The sequence below is a fragment of the Panthera tigris genome, chromosome A2 (assembly GCF_018350195.1).
Source record: "Panthera tigris isolate Pti1 chromosome A2, P.tigris_Pti1_mat1.1, whole genome shotgun sequence".
Classification (NCBI taxonomy): Eukaryota; Metazoa; Chordata; class Mammalia; order Carnivora; family Felidae; genus Panthera; species Panthera tigris.
This window is the reverse complement of record NC_056661.1, coordinates 16,385,422-16,403,526: the sequence shown is the minus strand read 5'-3', so window position 1 is coordinate 16,403,526 and position 18,105 is coordinate 16,385,422. Positions and strand designations below refer to the sequence as shown.

Sequence of the window (18,105 nt, the reverse complement as noted above, 5' to 3'; positions counted from 1 at the left end):
TCTAGGTAGGAAGGGCAGCAAGGGGATTGGGAGGAAGTTGGACCTGGGATTACAGGGATGGGTCCCCGGGGGCTGGTACAGGGCCTATACCACAGTGAGGAATAGCCGACGGGGTCAGAGAGAGGCACAGCCCCTCAAGTTACGAGGGAAGATTCTGCCTAGCCCAGCAGGCTGCAGTCAAGAGTGTGAAGGCACCCAGTTTGGGCAAATCTAGTTCTGTGGAGTTGGCCTGGCCTTGCGGCCAAATCCCCTGTTGGGGTTCCACACTGCTGCTCACCAGCACTGCTAGTGTTCACACTGCTGGGCTCTAGTGTGAGATGTCTGCTCGCCTTCATCCAGGCATCCTCTCCGCGGGGCTCTGAGCCATGTCCAGGACCTGCTGCAAGGCCGCCCACCCTATAGGATCTGGGGATTCAGATCTGCTCCCTGAGTACCCGCCTGGTGCTGGACACTATTTCAGGGGCTGATTGTATGGCTGTGAATCCGATGATACCCTGTCCTCTAGGAGTTGACCTTCCTCCGGTGGTGGGAGCCAAACTGCCTCCCTTAGACCCGCCTGAAATTCCTCGCTTCCCCCAGAGCCCTCTGGCTAGACATTAGTGGGGCATCGTAAGTGGTGAGATCTGGGGCCTCAAGGGCCCCGCTATTCCACTCAGCCTGGAGACTGTGGGGACAAGTCTCCGGGCAGCCTTTATTTCCCCATCTTCACATGGCCACTGGGGGGCAGCAGAAGACATCAACCCGGGGCCCCTGAGAGGGAGTGTGGGTCAGCTCAGCCTGTTTTCCTGCTGCTCTGTGGGTCTTGTGTAATGCACATCTCGCCACCAGGGAAAGCAATCCTTCCTTTCCCACACGGCATATGTCATTTAAGTGACTGATGTCCAAGACGGTCCCAAGAGTGGTGCTCTGTCGACCTGAAGCCCAGAACTGTGGGGGCCCGCTAGGAGAACAGCACCCCAGGCCCCCAGTCCACACCAGCCTTACTCAGGTTCCAGGCACCAGGCACCACAGCTCTAGGGGCAGCACCAGCCCTGTCAGGTCTCAGGCAGCCTCATTCCTCCTGGGGAAGGGTCTGCACCTGTGTGAGGTCCGTATGTACAGAATACCCAGGGATGTGGACCCTGTATAGTCTGGCTGGGAAAGGGACTCGCCTGGAAGGAAGGTCAGGGTCCCTTAGCCCCTGGGCCAGACCTCACATGGCATCCTCTGCCATCTTCTGAGCCGGTCCTGAGCATCTCTTGTTTGAAGCCAAGCTCCCAAGATGCCTGTCTTTGTCCCAGGGGCCATCCGGGCAGCACAGCCCTCACCTGATGGGCCTGGGTGGGCAGAAGTGAGCAACCCACAGAACGGGGTGCATGTGCGTGCTAGGTCCTAAGGCTGCTTCCCTCCCCGGCTCAGGCCTGGCCTCAGGGCCTCTGGCAGCTGTGGGCTGGGCAGGGGTGTCCAGGCAGAGTTTCCCGGCCAGCCTGCCCCTTCTCTATGTATTTACTGGTTTTCTTTAAATGTTCCCATTACTCAGGCCTCTGGTCGGCACTGAGACAGAAATAAATCCCACAAGGCAGCCCAGCCAGAAGCTGGGAATCCAATTCCCCATCAAAGGCCGGAAGAGGCCCCTATGCAGAGCATGCCAGACCACAGTGGCCCACACACTCCACATGGCCACGAACACAGCCACGCACACCCCCCCATGCACACACACGTGCGTGCATTCACACACATATACCCCTACATGCACACACAGACACCCGCATGTCCCCCGTGCACTCAGATTGGCCTCATGCCTTCACACTTACCCTATTCAAACAGACTGACCTCACACACACATATGCATTCACATGTACAGCCCCACATTGCAGACTCAGTCCAGGTACGTGCTCCCTGACAGCTGGGCTCACACTCAGTTGTGACCGCACACTCTGGGGTCACAAACTGAGTCATCAAGGTGCCGGTAGGCAGGTAAGTGGGGAGGGTGCGGAGGGCAGGAGGATGGGCACCCGTGTGTGGTGCTGGAGGAGAGCAGCCTCATGGGAGCACAGGCCCAAGGCTGCCAGGGCTTCTGAATTTTTAAGAGAAACTGAAAAGCTGAATTTTTATGTGAAATATCCTGATTTTTAAATGTTGGCTCAAGACGTTGAAAATATTGTAGGGGCCAAACCAAACACGTCTCTGGGCCAAATTCCACCCACAGGCGGCGTTCTCAGACCACAGGTCCACACAGACATACACACACAAACAGACACACATGTATACACAGACATACACACAAATACAAATAAACACACAATACAGCCACGCAAATGGACACACACACACACACACAGATAGGTATCGTTTATATACAGATAGAACCACAAATTGACAATACAATTAAGACACAGCAGACACATATGGCTAGGCACATATATGAACAGGCACACACGTTTATAAATATACATACATAAATACTAATAAATAGACACATACTAATATGCACACACAAATACAAATAAACATAGACCCACACAAATATGTACACACATAACAGCCCCACAGCACATCCCTCTATCGCTGATGGTGAGCTCGTTGGGGGCACCCAGCTGGCCAGTGTGGCCTCTGGGTGGGGCCAGAGCGTGGTTCCCATCAAGGCTGTCCCCGGACTGATACATGCTGGGGTTGGACGGTTCCCAGGAGGGACCAGCTGCCTTGGGCTGCCAGGAGAGCACAGCACAGCGTGGGGAGCGGGAGGAGCAGGGGAAGGGCCTCAAATGCCAGCACCTGAAGCGTTTGCAGCCACAAGTGCTGGGTGGCCCCAGGCCGGCCCTCCCATGCCCGGAAGCCCATCCTCCCAGCCTCGCCTCGTCCCCTCCTCCTCCCCATTGGGAAGCAAAGCCAGCAGGAGCCCATGGGGGCTGCTTATCTGCACAGCTCCCCACCCCACCCCCAGCGGTTCCCTGGGAAGCTCACCTCTCTACCCCCACAAAGACTGCTGGGGGCCGGGGGGCCTGAACAGGAGGCACATCATTAATGCAGCTGCCTCCCTTCCCCCCACAGTTGGAGAGCTGAGGCCAGAAGGGAAGGTTGGAGTCTGCTCTTCTGCCTCTTCTGCCTCTTTTGCCTCTGAGACCCTGGCCCCCTTCCCCTCACCGCTCCACCGGCCCTCAGACAGGAGGAGCTGCCCAGAATCCACACCCACCATCTCTTGGCCCCCACTGCCTGCAGGACTGTGATATACCGAAGGAGGGAACCAGTCACTGGGGATATCCTGGCCTTGTGTCCTGGGGGCCCACTGAGGAGTGGGACTACTGAATCCACACAGGCCTGGAGACCTGGACAGGGGCCTGACCACAGAAGAGAAGCTGAGGCTCAGAGAGGGAAGGCAGCTTGCCCGGGATCACACAGCACACACCGGGAGCCAGCCAGGGTCCAGGCCCCTGCCTGGCTCTGGAGTCCCCTCCTCTGCCCGAGAGGAGGCTCTTCCGCCCCAGCCAAGGCTTGTTTCAGTTGGCCACGGTAGCCTCAGGCGGGGATCATTCTCCTGGAATTGGCTGAGGAGGCATGAGGTACAGGCAGCTGGACCCAGCCCAGCCTGTGTGCCGGAGCTGAGCAGCAAGCCCCACTGCTCCTGCCCCCCCCCCCCCGCACCGACGGACCCCCACAGCCAGACCTCTTCCATGAACCAAGGCAGAGGAGGACCTTGTCAGACCCCCGGGCAGGGTCACGGCCCCTCACACGCCATCAGAGCAGGGCTGTGTCCCCTTAAGACCCTCTAGGGCAGGGTCATGTCCCTTCTGAACTTCCAGAGAACTCAGTCCCCTTTCCCCTGTGTCTGTTCTGCCCCCTCCCACCTTCCCAGGGTGAGAGCAGAAGGATGTGGGCTCTCCCAGCCTGCCCGCTCCAGGTGGGCATGGGGGTCCCACTCCATCCTGGTTCTCAACAGGCTTGCAGGCTGAGGGTGAGCAGGGCCGTCTCTTTGGTGCCCCTGGACCCCTAGGCCGCACTCTGAGCCGGGAGCTATGGTCTCACCCAGCCTAGAGGCCTGGCCTTGTGTTCCAGGGGGCCCTAAGAGGGTACCTTCCAATGGTCTTCCGAGGTCCCTGTCCCAGTCTGGGCCGAAGGAACACAGGCCAGAGAGGGCAGGGCCTCTCCACACGCCCAGGACAGGTGGGAGCTGCAGGCAGCCTCGCTGGCCCAGCTCAGAGTCGATGGCAGCCCATGAGGTGCCAGCCGCTGTGGCCAAGGAGGCTGCGGAGCCGGGGTCTCAGTGCCCTCCTCCCTGCCTGCCTGCTCCCGGCTCGCCTGCTGTTTACGTGTTCCCTGCGGCTTGGCTGCGCTGGAAGGCCTTGAAGGGAGAAGTGACCACCTGGCTCCAGCCCCTGCTCAAGGAAAACAGGGTCCTGACTGCCTGCCAGGCCCACTGAGGGCTCCCACTTCCTCTGCCAACACCTGGATGGCCCAGGCGCTGCTCAAGGGCCTCTCTGAGTGGGAAGCCCGGCCCTGGCCCAGGGGCTCTGGGTCTGAGAGAGGAGGGTCCTGGCCTAGGGGCTTGGACGGGTATAAGGTCTAGTCTGGTCCTGGACATCCCAGAAATGGTTCCCAGTCTAAAGGGGAAGGCCTGGCTCTGTCCTGGGGTAGGGGTGTGGGGGTATATAGTCTGAGGAGCACAGCCCTGTCCTGTGGGTATCTCACCTGAAGTGAGCACAGCCTTGTCCTGGGGTGGAGGTCCCTGGTCTGTAGGAAGAGACTAAACCCTGTCCTAGAGGGAATCCAATCTGAAAGAGGAGGCTCAGCTCTGTTCTGGGGCATGCCTAGTCTGAGGGGGAAGACACAGCCCTGGCCTAGGGATACCCAGTCTGAATGTTTCAGGGTGAGGGGGCCTCATGGACTCTATTTCAGAAGCCTCCCCAGGAGGAGTCTGGGCTAGACGGTGGGGCCCCAGGGCCCAGCCCACTAGAGGCCTCAGTGCCTGCCTGCGGGGTGGGTGGGACGAGTTTCCCAGAAAGCCCAGTGGTCCAGAGGTCCCATAGCTCTGAGCCCTGAAGAGGGGCATCACACGGACACCCCTGGGAAGGGGATGGGGGTTCTCTTCTGCTTGGGCCTCCTCCCAGCCAGCACCTCATCCAGGGTGCTTCTGGCCTGCCACCTGCCTCCCACAAGGCTGCCTGTCCCCTGACCCCTAACTTCCTCCGGCCTCTCCACTGATGCACTCTTCTAAATGTGGCTCAGACCTTGTTGCTCTCCCTGTATGATTTCCAGTGGCGCCCGGTGTTCACGGGAGTCCTCGATGCTTAAACTGGCTCAGGTCCTGGCCCGTGCGTCTCCCGCCATTCCAAGCACATGACACCACATGGTGCTCCAGGCGTGTGCCAGGCCTTGGGCAGTTGTTTGCCCTGCCCACCATCTAGAAGGACAGGCAGGGCCGGGCCTGAGGCTGCCCAGAGCACACCTGTGCCACCCGCTGCCCCAGTGAGTTTGCGGTCCCTCCCCCGTGACCCCTCACCCAGCCCCCCGTGGTGGCGGTGCCGTTAGAGTTGGGAGCGCCTTCCAGACGCTGAGTCCATGGAGCAGAACAAACGGGTGGCGCTGGGCTGAAGGAAGGGCCAGGCAGGGGTGCTGGCCTGTGTAAGCCCAGAGTCGGGCAGGGCTGCCTTCGGAATGGAGAAAGAAGCTTGTGCTGGTCAGAGCACGGGATGGACACTCAGCTGGGTCAGTTCTCAAGGAGGTCATTCTGGGGCCCAGGACTGGGCAGTGCAGGGGCCAAGGGGGCAAGGAATGTAGTGGATGGGTGACGGAGGGGGATGCTCAGCGACGGCTTCGGATGCACAGGGAGTGGACATGCCGGGTCCTGCAGGTCCTCAGCCCAGCCAGACCTGTGGGCTGTCCCCAGGCTCCCCCACAGCTCCCAGGCCAGAGCAGAGGCCGCAGCTCACACTTCAGTTGATGGCCTCGGCATGTTCCCCGCACCCTCACCCTCAGTCTGATTGCCAGGGGTGTGTCACATCTGGGGTGGGGGCTGGGACCACGTATGGAGGGCTCCCTGCGTACCCCAGCCTCCAAGGGGCCCAGTATGGCCACCAGAGGGGCAGGAAGGGGTCCGGAGCAGGTCCAGGGACCTGGGGATATGCGGTTGGCCCTTGGTGGACAGTGACTGGGGCAGCAGGTGGAGAGCTGGCCCGGAGGAGCCTGGGTCCCCCTGGGGGCCTCGGTCCAACCAGAAGCATCCAAGGGTGGCAGGGAAAGGTTGGGGCCCCGCCCCTGCATGGCTCCACCGGGTCCCTGTGTGACCCCAGCAAACTCCAGCCACTATAGGCCTCTCCCAGGTCTTTCCTGCTCCACTGTGCCTGTGGCCCCCAGAGTCCCTCCTGAGGTGACACCCATGAACTTCTCCGATGCTCCTGCCCCTCCCCTCCCAAGTCCCCAGTTCAGACCACAGGAAGCGACACGCTGCTTCCTTTTCCCTTTTTTTTTTTTTTTCCTGTTTTGTCTTCCCAGCCCCAGCCCTGAGTGGGCAACCGTCCAACCACCCGTCTCTTGGTCCGTCTGTCGGCCCTCATGTCCATGGGTCCCACCCTCAGGTCCCCCGTCACATGACTGTCTCCCACTCCTCCTGCAGCAGGGCAGGTGGCCGCTCCGGCGCAGAGGCCTCCTCGTCCAGCCCCGAACAGGAGCCATTGAGGAACCCATCGTCCTTGGGAGCAGCCACGGCAGGTGGTGTGGTCTGGAGGGCCGGGGCCCCCGGTTTGGTGTGGCCGGGGAGCGGGGGGTGGCCGTTGGTGGTGGCGGCGGGCAGCAGGCGGGGGCTGAGGGGCAGGCCGAGTCCCGTGCGGGGGCCTACGTTGGTCACACTCGTGTGAGACACCATCGGGCCGTAGCTGTAGCTGCTGCTTCCGCTGCGTGCCTTCCGCTTGAAGTCCAGTGCCAGTGTCCAGCGGCTCCAGGATTTCTTGATCTCAGCCTGTACCTGGGGTGGTGGGAGGAGGGCAGGACGTCAGGTAACCCCTCTGCCACATGTGCCCCCCGGCCAGGCCCAGCCGTGCCCTCCTCCCTGCCCCTACAACACTCAGCACTGAATAGAACCGAAGGCACGGGATATCACTGGAAAATTCCAAGGCCAAGTAAAATCCCGTCATCCTCAGAACATGGTGCCTGGCTTCAGGCAGCTGACACGCCCAGAGTCTACAAGGCTCAAATGGCCCCAAGGGTGGCTGAGTTGTTCAGTCTGGATTACGGAGATTCAACTGTGGGCTTGGGAAGACACTGGCTATGCCAGAGATCGAAGAGCCCACAAATCCTAGGACGTCCCAAGCCTGAATCATCTGGAAAGACTCTGCTTTCACAAATGTTCTCGGGGATGTTCTTGGAGGAATATAGGAGGAGCTGAACAGAAGAATGGAAGGACAGGACTTGGGGGGCCCCTGGCGCTTTCCCGTTCTCCCTGCCTCGTACCAACGTCGCCCACCGCTTACCTCGCCGTTGCAGAAACAGTATATGATGGCGACAAAAAATCCCTGTGGAGAGAGGCACGTGGGGTCAGGGCCCGGAGGCCGCATCCAGGGAGGGTGGGAGTGGACCCTCCTCCGCTGCCCTCCCCACCTTCGGCCGGGCCTTGGGCAGGGCCTGCGCACCTGGAAGGAGTTGAAGAGCATCTCGTAGTGCATCTGGACTTGCCAGAGCGTCCCTGAGACCTCGGTGTACGGCGTGGCCATGAAGACGATGTAGTGGACACCAAAGAGCGGCATGAGCACCAGCGTGGATTTGAGCAGCTTCCTGGGCCGGCAGGGCACGTGGGTCAGGAACAAGCCCCTTCCCCTCAGTAGGCACGGTGCCGTCCCCACCCGCCAGCCCTAGGCTCCAGGCTTCGGGAGCCACTACGGGACCTGAGGCTCGGGCCAGGGTGGAGCACAATCCAGTTAACCTGGGACAACCACCCTTCGCTGTCTTGGCAGAGTGTTAATAGGGCCCTTTGGTGCTTGCACCTGCCGGTCCCCCTACTGGCACACACTCATCTCCCCCCCCCCCCCCCCCGCCACCCCTGCCTTCCTTCTTCATCCCACGGCCCATTCCTCAGGTCTTAGCTGAACCACCGCCCTCTCGAAGCCACCCACGGCCCTCAGGTCCCTCAGACTTGAACGATCAGCTCTTTAAGGAGAGGTCTGGGTTTGTCTCACCCTTGCAGACCCCAGCTCTAGGGCAGGGCCTAGCACCGAATGGCCCAGGTTGGCTCTGGGGTGAGATCCCTGGGGCCAGCCAGGGAGTCAGGAGCTGGGTTCTCTCCCTGACACAGGCTCACTCCTGGGGCCTCTGTCTTTGCTTTTTCACATGGTGCCGGGGTCTGATGACCCCTGAGCTCTGAGGAGCCGGGGTCTGCCGGGCACAGCTCACCGGTACTGCTGCCGCGTGTCGCACCGGCCGGCATTGGTCTCCCGCAGCTTGGTGGCCAGCACCCGGACGATGTTGATAAAGAGGATGAAGTTGAGCTGTGGGAGGGAGGGAGGGCTGCATCTCGAGCTGCACCCCAGCCGGGGGTGGGGGCAAGGGCCCCGGGGCACGCGGCCCTGCCCGGACTCTGCTCTGCCACTGCGTCCCCAGGTGGGCCCTTGGTTTCCCCAGCGGACTGGGGTTGGGGGCAGCTGCTTCTCAGGCCTGTGGCTCCAGTCCTGGGGTCCGGGGAAGCCTCGAGTCCCCGTCAGGGGCTGGGCACTGGGGCCTGTGGCACATACCCCCACCCGGCCCTGTTGCCACCCCTGCTCACCACGATGGAGGCCAGGATGGGCACCTGGATGATCCACTTCTTGTTCCCGGAGCTCAAGTCCCAGCACCTGGGGGAGGCCGAGGCATCAGCTCCCACCCCCCTGTTCCCACCCTGAGCCTGCCCACAGAGTGGCCCCAGAGCTGGTCTGCTCTGACAGAGGACAGCCGAGTGTTGGGTGTGGCCAGGCCTAAGGCCACCCTCACACGCTTCTTTTGCAGCAGCCTCTTGTGACCCTGAGGGGGCACCTGACTCAACGCTGGATACAAAACTGAAGCGGGGCCCACTCAGGGCCAGGGTACAGGAAGCCCCCTCACATACCGCACAGAGGAAGAGGGCTCCAGGGGTATTTCTGGCCTGTGTCAGAACCCCCCCGCCCCCGCTGGCCCCCTTCTCCACCTGGACCTACCCGGTGTTGGCCAGGCTGGCTCTCACACTGACCCACACGGCCACGAAGATGGCGGGCAGACCTGTGGGTGCAGAGGGGGCAGCGTGTGAGGAACCGTAGGTGCTGCCCACGATGTCTCCCCCCTCAGCCCTCCTCGCCAGACCCCTCTCATCCTTGAGGACCCCTAGCTTACCCAGTCACCGTCCCTGACCCCCCTCACCCTGGAGCCACGGGCTGCTTGGCGACAGAGCCACAGGCTGGCATGTGCCACTCTGCTTCCCCAACAGCCTCCTCTGAAGGCTCTAGTGCCCAGCGCCCAGTTCAGCCCTCTGCCCTCACCTTGGCTCTGCGTCTCCTACCCACACATGCAGACCTGCCGGGCACAGGGTAAAATAAGGCATCGCTGACTTCCCTGTGCCCAGCCCATTCCCCCCTGCTCTCCTCTCAAGGGCAGTGATCCGCACGGGGCACTCTTGTGGGGAGGGGGCCCAGTGCCAGCATTCTTCTGTCCCAGCACGCCCCCCTCCCCAACACCCAGCGTGAAAGGCCCTAGCCCCCACGGATGAGACTGGATGGAGTGACAACCGTCGTTCCAGGCTGAGTAAAGTCCACAGGGGAAGCTTGGTGTTCCCAGGCCCGAGTCAGCTCAGAATGCACATGGTACCTCTCAGTGAGCTCTGCCTCTAGAAGGGAGCCCAGGTTCCCACCCTCTAGCCCCTCACACTTCATTCTAGGCCAGGTGAACTCTTGGGAGGGGCAGGGTGCGACCTGGGTTTATGGTGGGAAAAAGAGCTGTGACATTCTTGTGTCATGAAGCTCTGTGTGCTCCCAATCTGTGTGTTTCCTGCCCACCCTGACACCTTCTAGCCCCAGAGCCCATGTCAGTTCCTGGAACCAGGCCCAGATCTCCCCCAGCTCTGGGGCTTGCTGTGGGTGAGGACAAGGTCAGGGTGTGGCAAGGGGCTGTGGCTGTTGACCTGAGAGCTTCTGGGTGCTGAGTGCAGGGAGGAGGGCTTCAGCCACCGGGCCTACCCCTTTGCAGTCTGGCCAGTCGCCCCAGTCTGGCCAGTTGCCCCGGAGCCCAGCCAAGCTCGGGAGCTGCCAACAATAATGGACAATTATCGGTAACTCAATCCCAGAGCCCGTGGGGGAGCCGTGCAGAGCCCCAGCAACCCACTCTTCAGAGGGGCTGCTGAAGCTCAGATGATGCCGAGAGCCCGCCCTGGGGTTCTGGGTCATGGATCCTGCAGGCAGTGAGGGGGATCGGTAGGGAAACAGGGCTCAGGGTGGAGGGGGCATCCCAGATCCCAACCTTGGCCCTAGGGTGATCTCTGACCCGAGATCCCACTCTGATCCTGACCTGAATCTTAACTTGAGAGGACCCCCTCCTTCTCTTGGGCTGAGCCTCAAGGCCAAGTGAACCCCAACCCCGGGCTGAGCCAATCCCAGGTGAACCCTGACCCCTGGCCAAGGCCTGTTGCCTGAATCTGGGATGGGGTCAGACTCACAGAAGGGTGGATGGGATGGCATATGCTGTGTGGGCACCTGACCCTTTGACCCTGCTGCCCATGGCCCCACCCTTGCCCCAGCCCCCGCTGTCCCCCACGCCTGCCTACCCCAGCCGAAGACCGTGAAGCCCCACAGATACTTCTTCTCTGAGAAGAAGGCCATGAAGATGAGGCTATGCAGGTACAGCCCCTCCACCAGAATCCAGTAGTAGTTGGTGGCCAGGAAGTAAAGGAAGAAGGTCACAGCTACCCTGCAGCCCGCCTAGGAGAGCAGTGGTGTTAGCCAGAAGGCAGGCCTGCATGTGCAGAAGTTGGAGATGGGCTGAGGGCTGCTCATAACATAGGACAAGTGGTGCTGGTCACGAGGGCAGGAAGGGCCAGACTCTGGTCAAGGGCAGAGCTGGGGGTGCAGGGAGAGGGGGAAAGCGGTCGCCAGGGGCAGGAGGGCACTCAGGACAGTGGCAGGGGGCAATGTGAAGAGGTGGGGTAGGTGGGCGTGCTGGGCTGAGGCAGGAGTGTTGAGGAAAGTGCCAGGTGAAGACAGTCACAAAGCCCACGGCAGCAGGGGCTGGAAGCGGGGTCGAGGGTGCCGGGTGGCTGTGCGTGGCTCACTCCAGTGGCATGGCAGGAGGAGACGGGCAGAGGGGAGGGCCTAGCGGCAAGTGGAGGTGCCGGGCGAGGGACGGCAGGGTGGGTCTCCCGCGAAGCCAGAGGGGGGGAGGGGGGGAGGGGGGCGCGGGCCGCCGGTGAGAGGGAGGGGCACTCACGTAGCCAGCGGCGGCGGCGGCGGGCGGCGGGGGCGCCTGGGCGATGGCGCGCAGCTCTTCCTCGGTGAGGCGCTCGGCCTCATCGAGCGTGGCCCCCGAGTAGAGCACCGCGTCCTTGACGAAGATGCTCACGGCGCGAAGCATGAAGGACAGGAATAGGTGCATGTGGATGTAGTTGCGCGTGCAGTGCAGCCTCCTGCGGGGCGCGCGACAACACCGTGGGTGAGGGCACGGGGACGCGCGGGGGGGGGGGGGGTGTGTGGCCGGGAAGCCAGGCTGTGCGCGGCTGGCAGGGACGCCCCGCCCGGGTAAGGGGAAGGGAGGCACCAGACCTCGGCCCCACCCACGCCCACGCCCACCGAGCGCGGCCCCGCCCCTCGCCCCGCCCACCTGAAGTACGCCAAGATGAGCACAGCCACGGTGAGGGAGGCCAGGGAGACAGAGTAGCCCACGGTGTAGATCATGCCCAGGCGGTCAAACACCTCCTGTGCCGGTGGGGACACACCGTCAGAGCCCTGGGACTCAGGTGGAGGGTAAGAGGCCAGTGAAGGTTGCCGGAGGAGTCAGGCCTAGCTCAGGGGTCACCAATGGGGTAGGGTGACCTTATCCAGGTCAGGTTGGGGAGGGGGAAAGCTCGCACCCGTTCACGAGTCTCATTGGTCAGGAACTTGACACACTCGCTGTAGTTGGCCCATGTCCGGTTGTGCCCAGGCACCAGTTCCCAGCTGCCATTGCGGTCACAGCGACGGTAGGCATGGCCTGCGGGTCCGTGGGGAGGGTCAGGGCAGGCAGAGAGGTCTGGAGCCCTGAGCTCCAAGTCCTGGCACCCCTGTGGTCCCCACCCTACTCCAGCCTGCCTTACCTTTGTGATTGAAGTCATAAATGTAGTCGGGACAGGGCACGGCCACCACCTCACCTGGTGCCCCCAGCGGCCAGCAAAGGATGTGGTCCCACTCGGGCAGGCAGGGGCGCCCTGTGCCCACAGAGACAGACAGACAAGGTGGGGGACACCAGTCAAGTCCATGGTTAGTGACCCAGAAGAATGAACACACCTGTGGTCGCTGGCTCCCTCAGGGACAGGTGTGCCCCAGGACTGGAGAACTCAGGCCTGGAGCATTCTGGAGAGAATGTATTGAGCCTTACTACCTACTGTGCCCTGCACCCACCTGGCCTCATAGAATTCACCCACAGCCCCTGTATGCAGGTACTGGCATGGCCCTATTTTCTAGATTGACTGGTGGAGGCCAAGAGAGACAAGTGATCTGCTGAAGTCATACAGCCTAGGGCCCTGCCCTCCTCAGGGACTCAGCCCCTGGCCGGGCCTTTCTCTTTTTCCTCTACTCTTGGTCCCACCGCCAGGTGTCCCTGGAGAAGGGGAAGTTCCCAGACTAATTCCCTCAGCTGAGAATGCTTTCCGTGTGATCGTTGCCCAGGGACCATGGACAGGAGGCAGGAGGACTAGCTTCTGGTGCCAGCTGACCTCATGCAGATGTCCACCCTCTTTGTATTCCAGCTTCTTCACCGGGTAGCTGGGACTGACCATATCAGCCTGTGCTTCCACCCCCCTCCCAGACCCACCCTGAGCACCTGCTACAAGACTCCAATGATCATTCGTAGGGAAGGTATCATCCCCCCAAATCTAAGTGCTATCTGTGGGATTCTACCCTACTTTAGGGCTCCAGCCTCACAGCAGAGCTACTAAGTGACCTTGGAGGGTCCCCGGCCTCTGAATCTTCTACTTTCCACCCCCCAGCTCCCTTCTTTCCCTCTGCAGGGCTCCAGCCACAGGACTCTCCAGCCATCCTGGAAGGCTGCCTTGATGGCTGGACCCACCCCAGCCTGGTGAAAGGCTCTCTGTCCTGGGCACCATATTCCCAGCCCCGCCTGGCTAGGCCCACAATTCCCTCTGGTCCCTGGGGAGCCACAGGGTGACCACAGCCTCCCAGATGTGGCCCATCTGGAATCTGCTGCCCACCCAGCCGGTTCAAACCGGCCCTGTGGCTGCAGCCTGGGCTCTGCGTTTGTCTCTCCTTACCTTCCTGAGGGACAACACTGCCCTGCATCTTCCTCCCTCTCTTTTCTTCTCCTCTCCTTGTCTCACTCTCTCTGGCCCCGCTCCTCCGTGGCTTCCATCCTCTCCTGCTCTGTGTCTATGGCCCAGGATACTATTTTTGATGGACCCTCCTCTGACAGAGTGCCAGTCCCAGTTTGTGCCTCCCGGTCCCCTGTCTGTCTCTCCCTGTCTTTGTATCTGGCCCTGCCCCTCTGTCTCCCAGGTTCTCTGTCATCTCTCTCCATGGGAGGGGCCACAGCCCTGGGGCCACCGCTGGGGTAATGTGGGACAAGTTCTCTGCCCAAATCTCCTGGGTGTCTGGGCCCATCCAGCTGCCGGCCCCCTCCACACCATACCTCCTGGGCTCTGTCTCCTCCCAGCCCCTCCCCTGCTTTCCTAAGGGAGGGGGCCACAGCCTCTTCTTTTCCACAAGAGCTGAAGAGCATGAGCTCACTTGCCGGGGATCGAGCGGCGGGGTGGGTGGGTCCTAGGTGGTATCCCATGGATGCATGGAAGCACAGACATACCTCGGCGCCTGCTGCCAGTGGGCGCCTCCTTGTCCTCCTCGGACTCGGGGTAGAGCTTCCCAGATGCCTTGTCTTTCTTAGGCTTCCCTGATGTGGATGCAGATGCCCATCCTTTGTCTGATTCCATTATGTCAGCTGGAGAAATCAGGGCAGTCATGGCTATCGATTGTCCTACAGCAGGAGACCCAGGGCACACTCCTGCCTCAGACTCCCCCTTTGTGCAGTGTGGGTTCATCCCTGTCCTGCTGACAGCCCAGGCCATTGAAAGAGCTGAGGTAACAGGTGAGGAAGCACTTTACAAACTGTAAAGTACTTGCCAGGTGCAAAGTAAGCAGAGGGTATGGAGACTGTCAACAGGAGGTTCAAATGGGAACGAACACCACGCGGGCGTGGGATCAACTAGCCGGCAGAGCAGTAAACGTGGGCAACCCACGGGCAGAGGCGGTGTCCTCCGACCCAGGAGTCGGAGCCAGAGCCTATGCAGGAGGACGAGGCCCCACCAGGGGGCGCAGGACAAAAGCGGACGGTAGGGGTGATGTCCACGGAGAGGTTAAACTGTGAAAACGCAGCCTGGCCAGAGCATTGTGCAGCTCAGGAAGCTGGCGGTGTGGACGACAACAGCAAGAGTGTGCAGCTGTCAAGGGTGTTCAGGCAAGTCTACCTACCCGTCCGTCCCCTGCCCTGAGATACTTGAGTTAAGGGTCCACAGGGTCCACAGAGGGACTCCAGAGACTGAGCTGGGCTGGCCTTTCTCTCCAGTAGAGAGATGTTCAAGATCTCTCTCCCTCGCTGAAAAGTCTCCCTCATTCTCTGACTTGTGTCCCTTCAGTGACAGCCTGAGCAGGGCCCCTGGCCCTCCCATGTCAGGGTCTGTGGCAGCAATGGGAAGCTGAGGGCAGACGCCCCAACTGGGATGGAATGGCTGTGCCTGATCCTTGGGGCATCAGCAGGGAGGGGGTAGCAAGATGGGGTAGAGCAGGAAGAGAGGGGCTCCATCAGGATGGGGTGGGCTGGGGCGGGGCAAGGTGCCTCCAGGCTTCCGCAACTAGGAAGAGTGCTGGGACCCAAAGAGAGGGGGCCCACCTGACCCCCAAGCCCTGAAGTCACCAGGGCAGGGAACCAAGGAGTCACCAGTGGGGCCAGTGTGGACAGGGCTGTGACCAAAGAGACCAGGTGAATCCCTGTGACTGTGAGCAAAGTCCACGTGCTACAAAGTGTGTCACTGTGTGCTTGGGTCCCCGGCAGTCTGAGAGCCAGCTCCAGACAGGAAACTGTTCTTGACAGCCAGTCGGGGGGGCGGGGGAGAGGGTGGGTCTGGGCTTCTTCCAGGTCCATGAGACTGATCAGACAGGCGGCAGAGGCCCGGATGGGTGCTAATGAGCTCCCATCTTCTCTTCCAGGAAATGGACTCAGGGCAAGATAGGGCAGGAGGCAGGAAGGAAGGTGAGTGCCCCCTCTTCACCTTAGCACAGGTCCCTGGAGAGGCCGCACTGGTGGGCAGCAGCCCTCCCTACCTCAGATCAAACACCTTCTCCCGGACAGTAACTATGACTCAGAGTCCCAGGTACCCATCCTCCCCATCCAGCCCCATGCACCCCAATTCTCCTGACCCTGGACACCTCAGCCTCGTCTTCTGACCAGGTGGCCCTCTTCAAAGATCTACTTATCTTTCTGGACCTTCCTTGGATACCTCCTCCTCCAGGAAGCTGTCCCAGCGCACCCCAGTGGGATTTGGCACCCTAGTCAGTGCCCCTGATCCTGGTGTGCCTTGCCAGATCTAAGCCTGTGGGGATGATTCGGACTGTGGCTGCCTTCATACCGCCCTAACCCTGCCACGGGAGGGAAGGCTCAGTGCGTTTCAGTCTGCTGACTTTGATGACACCTGACCCACCCCACTTTGGCCTGACCTCCCCTTCCAGCACCCCCCCCCCCACCCCTTCCCTGGTGCCACTTGGTTCCGCATCCTAGGCTCTCATCTTCATTTGGACCCTCCCTCCCTCGGACCTCGCTTCCAGACCCTCCTTCTTTGGCCCCACCTCCCTCCGGCTCCGCCCCCACCTGGCCTCTGCAGGACTTCTTTGAGCCGCTTCTGGCATTGGGCCTGGGCACGGTGCAGCAGGAAGATCTGCTCCTCTTTGGTCATGACGTCATCTGCATCCACCTACCAAGTTGAACGTCAGACTGCAGGCACGACTTACTTACCAGCTCAGAGGCAGGTCCTACAACCATCCCAACCTCCCTGAGGGATTCCCACACCCCCCCCCCCCCGCCCCCGCCAACCCTTTCCAAAGGCCTTGAGTCTAGAATTTGGGAACTCTGCCTTACAAAGCTCCCATTTTACAGATGGGAATCTGCAGCTCCAAAGAGTAGGGCCTGTCCCACCAGCAGGATAAAAGAGGGAGGGGAATGTCCCCTGCCTGTCCGCTAGTGACCCTGTAGGCTGCAGCCACTGATACTCTCTGTGCAGTCTGTTCCCTAAGGGTACATGGGAAAGGGATGGAATGTCCCAGGATGAATCCTCACAGGATCCTGTCTGTTGGGGACCTGGTAGGGAGAGGGGGTGGATAAGGAGTGGTGAACTCTGGGGAAATAAACCAGCCCTGGATTCTTTCAAGCCCTAGTGCCCTGGGGGACCTCCGGAGTCACCAATTTCCATCCTGGCCCTCTCCCCAGTCACTGCTCTCTGCAGTGAATGGTGAGTGCCTCAGCCGCTCCCACCCTTGTGGTCCCAGAAGCTAGAGGACTGAGGAATTGCTGGCCAGTGGTCTGGTTGGGCGGACACTCCCCTGCGGGCTGTGGGTGGGAGTCACCCACATCCCACTGCTTATCTGGAGGCTCCTTCCACCCAAGCCGACCCTGTGTTTTTTTCTTTTTTTAAGTGTACTTATTTTGGGAGAGAGAGCGGGAGACAAAGAGCGAATCCCAAGCACCTCTGCTCTATCAGCGCAGAGCCCGACACGGGGCTTGAACTCACGCACCGTGAGAGCATGATCTGAGCTGAAATCTCAAGAGTCAGATGCTAAACCGACTGAGCCACCCAGGTGCCCGACTGACCCTGTATTTTGACGGTGCCAACAAGAGAGTATCAGTTCCCACTGTTTCCTCTGGAATATACTTCCTTCTTTTCCTTCCAACCTGGGCACCCTGGGCACTCGCTGCCACCCACTGGGGTTCCCTGGAATCATTTTGAGGAGGAGAACAAGATCATCACGGGCATCGGGGTGTGGTCGCACCCTGAAGCTGTGCCCCCCCCGACAGGGTTGGAAGCGGGTCAGAGTAAAGGCAGCATGCTGCCCTGGGGACAGCTTAGTGTGACCAAGTCTAGCCACTTCCACGAGTGGGACCCACAGAGGTTAATACATTCCCCTCGCATCCCCCTCCCCCCCCCCAAGTTGGAGCCGGGTCCCCTCAGACACCAGGACAGGGACATGTCTGTCCCCTTAGACCCCTCAGCCCCAAGAGCAGGGCTGTGTCCCCTCACACTCCACAGGGCAGAGCCTGGCTCCCTTAGACTCTCAACAGGCAGAGCTGCCGCCCCTCAGCCAACGCACGGCAGGGCCGGTCCCTTGTCAGAGGGGAGCTTTGCAGGGCGGAGAGCCAGGGGGAGGCAGGGGAGGAAGGAGGCGGGCTGGGGAAGGGGCGGGCTGGCCGGGCGGGGCGGGTCAGGGAGCCCGGCTGCTGGGAGAAGTTAATTGACCGCGTCTCTCGGTGGCAGCAGCAACGGCTTCCAGGGCCAAGGAGTCTCCAATTGGCTCGGCCGGACTTGGGTTCCGCTGGTTTTACTTAGCGGAGCGCGTGCGCGTCTGTGCGCGTGCGCGTGAGGGGCGGCGCGGCGTCCAGCGGCCGCGCACCCACTGCGGGCCGGCTCGCGCGCTCGTGTGCGCCCTTGTCTCTTTGCGTTCTCACGTGGGGACTGTCCCGCATGCATCTGGGACGTGAGCCTCGGGTGTCTGGGAACATGCATGTGTACATGTGTTCCCGGGCAAAGGTCCGCGTGTGCGTCCCTGCAAGTGTGTCATGCGGCGGTTCCTTACGGGGGGGGGGGGGGGGGGACGGGGGCGACTATCAGATGTCCGTGCTCCGTCTCTGCAGTCTGAGTTGGACCCTGAGATCTCCGCTGGATCCAGTGCCCAGGGC

General features: G+C 61.2%; 1 protein-coding gene across 7 annotated transcripts; it reads right to left on the bottom strand.

Moving 5' to 3' along the window:
- Positions 1 to 6,424: 6,424 nt before the first annotated feature.
- On the bottom strand, positions 6,425 to 17,775 carry PTH1R (parathyroid hormone 1 receptor). Of its 7 annotated transcripts, XM_042978778.1 has the most exons (16): positions 17,666 to 17,775; positions 17,023 to 17,143; positions 16,294 to 16,512; positions 16,027 to 16,129; positions 13,969 to 14,103; positions 12,251 to 12,361; positions 12,029 to 12,147; positions 11,779 to 11,873; positions 11,389 to 11,584; positions 10,730 to 10,883; positions 9,135 to 9,195; positions 8,729 to 8,795; positions 8,359 to 8,453; positions 7,602 to 7,743; positions 7,443 to 7,484; positions 6,425 to 6,937 (listed from the first exon to the last, which is right to left on the bottom strand). In XM_042978778.1, the coding sequence occupies exons 4-16, from the start codon at positions 16,109 to 16,111 to the stop codon at positions 6,560 to 6,562; spliced, it is 1,680 nt and encodes a 559-aa protein (XP_042834712.1). In that variant the 5' UTR covers positions 16,112 to 16,129; positions 16,294 to 16,512; positions 17,023 to 17,143; positions 17,666 to 17,775; the 3' UTR covers positions 6,425 to 6,559. The 7 variants fall into 7 exon arrangements, with proteins under 7 accessions (XP_042834712.1, XP_042834713.1, XP_042834714.1 ...); XM_042978779.1 differs by lacking the exon at positions 16,294 to 16,512 and having other exon boundaries at positions 16,027 to 16,149; XM_042978780.1 differs by lacking the exon at positions 16,294 to 16,512 and having other exon boundaries at positions 16,027 to 16,119.
- Between the last annotated feature and the right edge of the window lie 330 nt (positions 17,776 to 18,105).

What these genes read in the sequence shown, in the direction of transcription:
- PTH1R (XM_042978778.1), bottom strand. Translation starts at nt 16,111, where the DNA reads ATGACCAAAGAGGAGCAGATCTTCCTGCTGCACCGTGCCCAGGCCCAA. An exon ending in AGAAGTCCTGCAGAGGCCAG is followed by an intron (nt 14,104 to 16,026) that starts GTGGGGGCGGAG and finishes TGATTTCTCCAG; the next exon opens with CTGACATAATGGAATCAGAC. An exon ending in CTCATCTTGGCGTACTTCAG is followed by an intron (nt 11,585 to 11,778) that starts GTGGGCGGGGCG and finishes CGCGCCCCGCAG; the next exon opens with GAGGCTGCACTGCACGCGCA.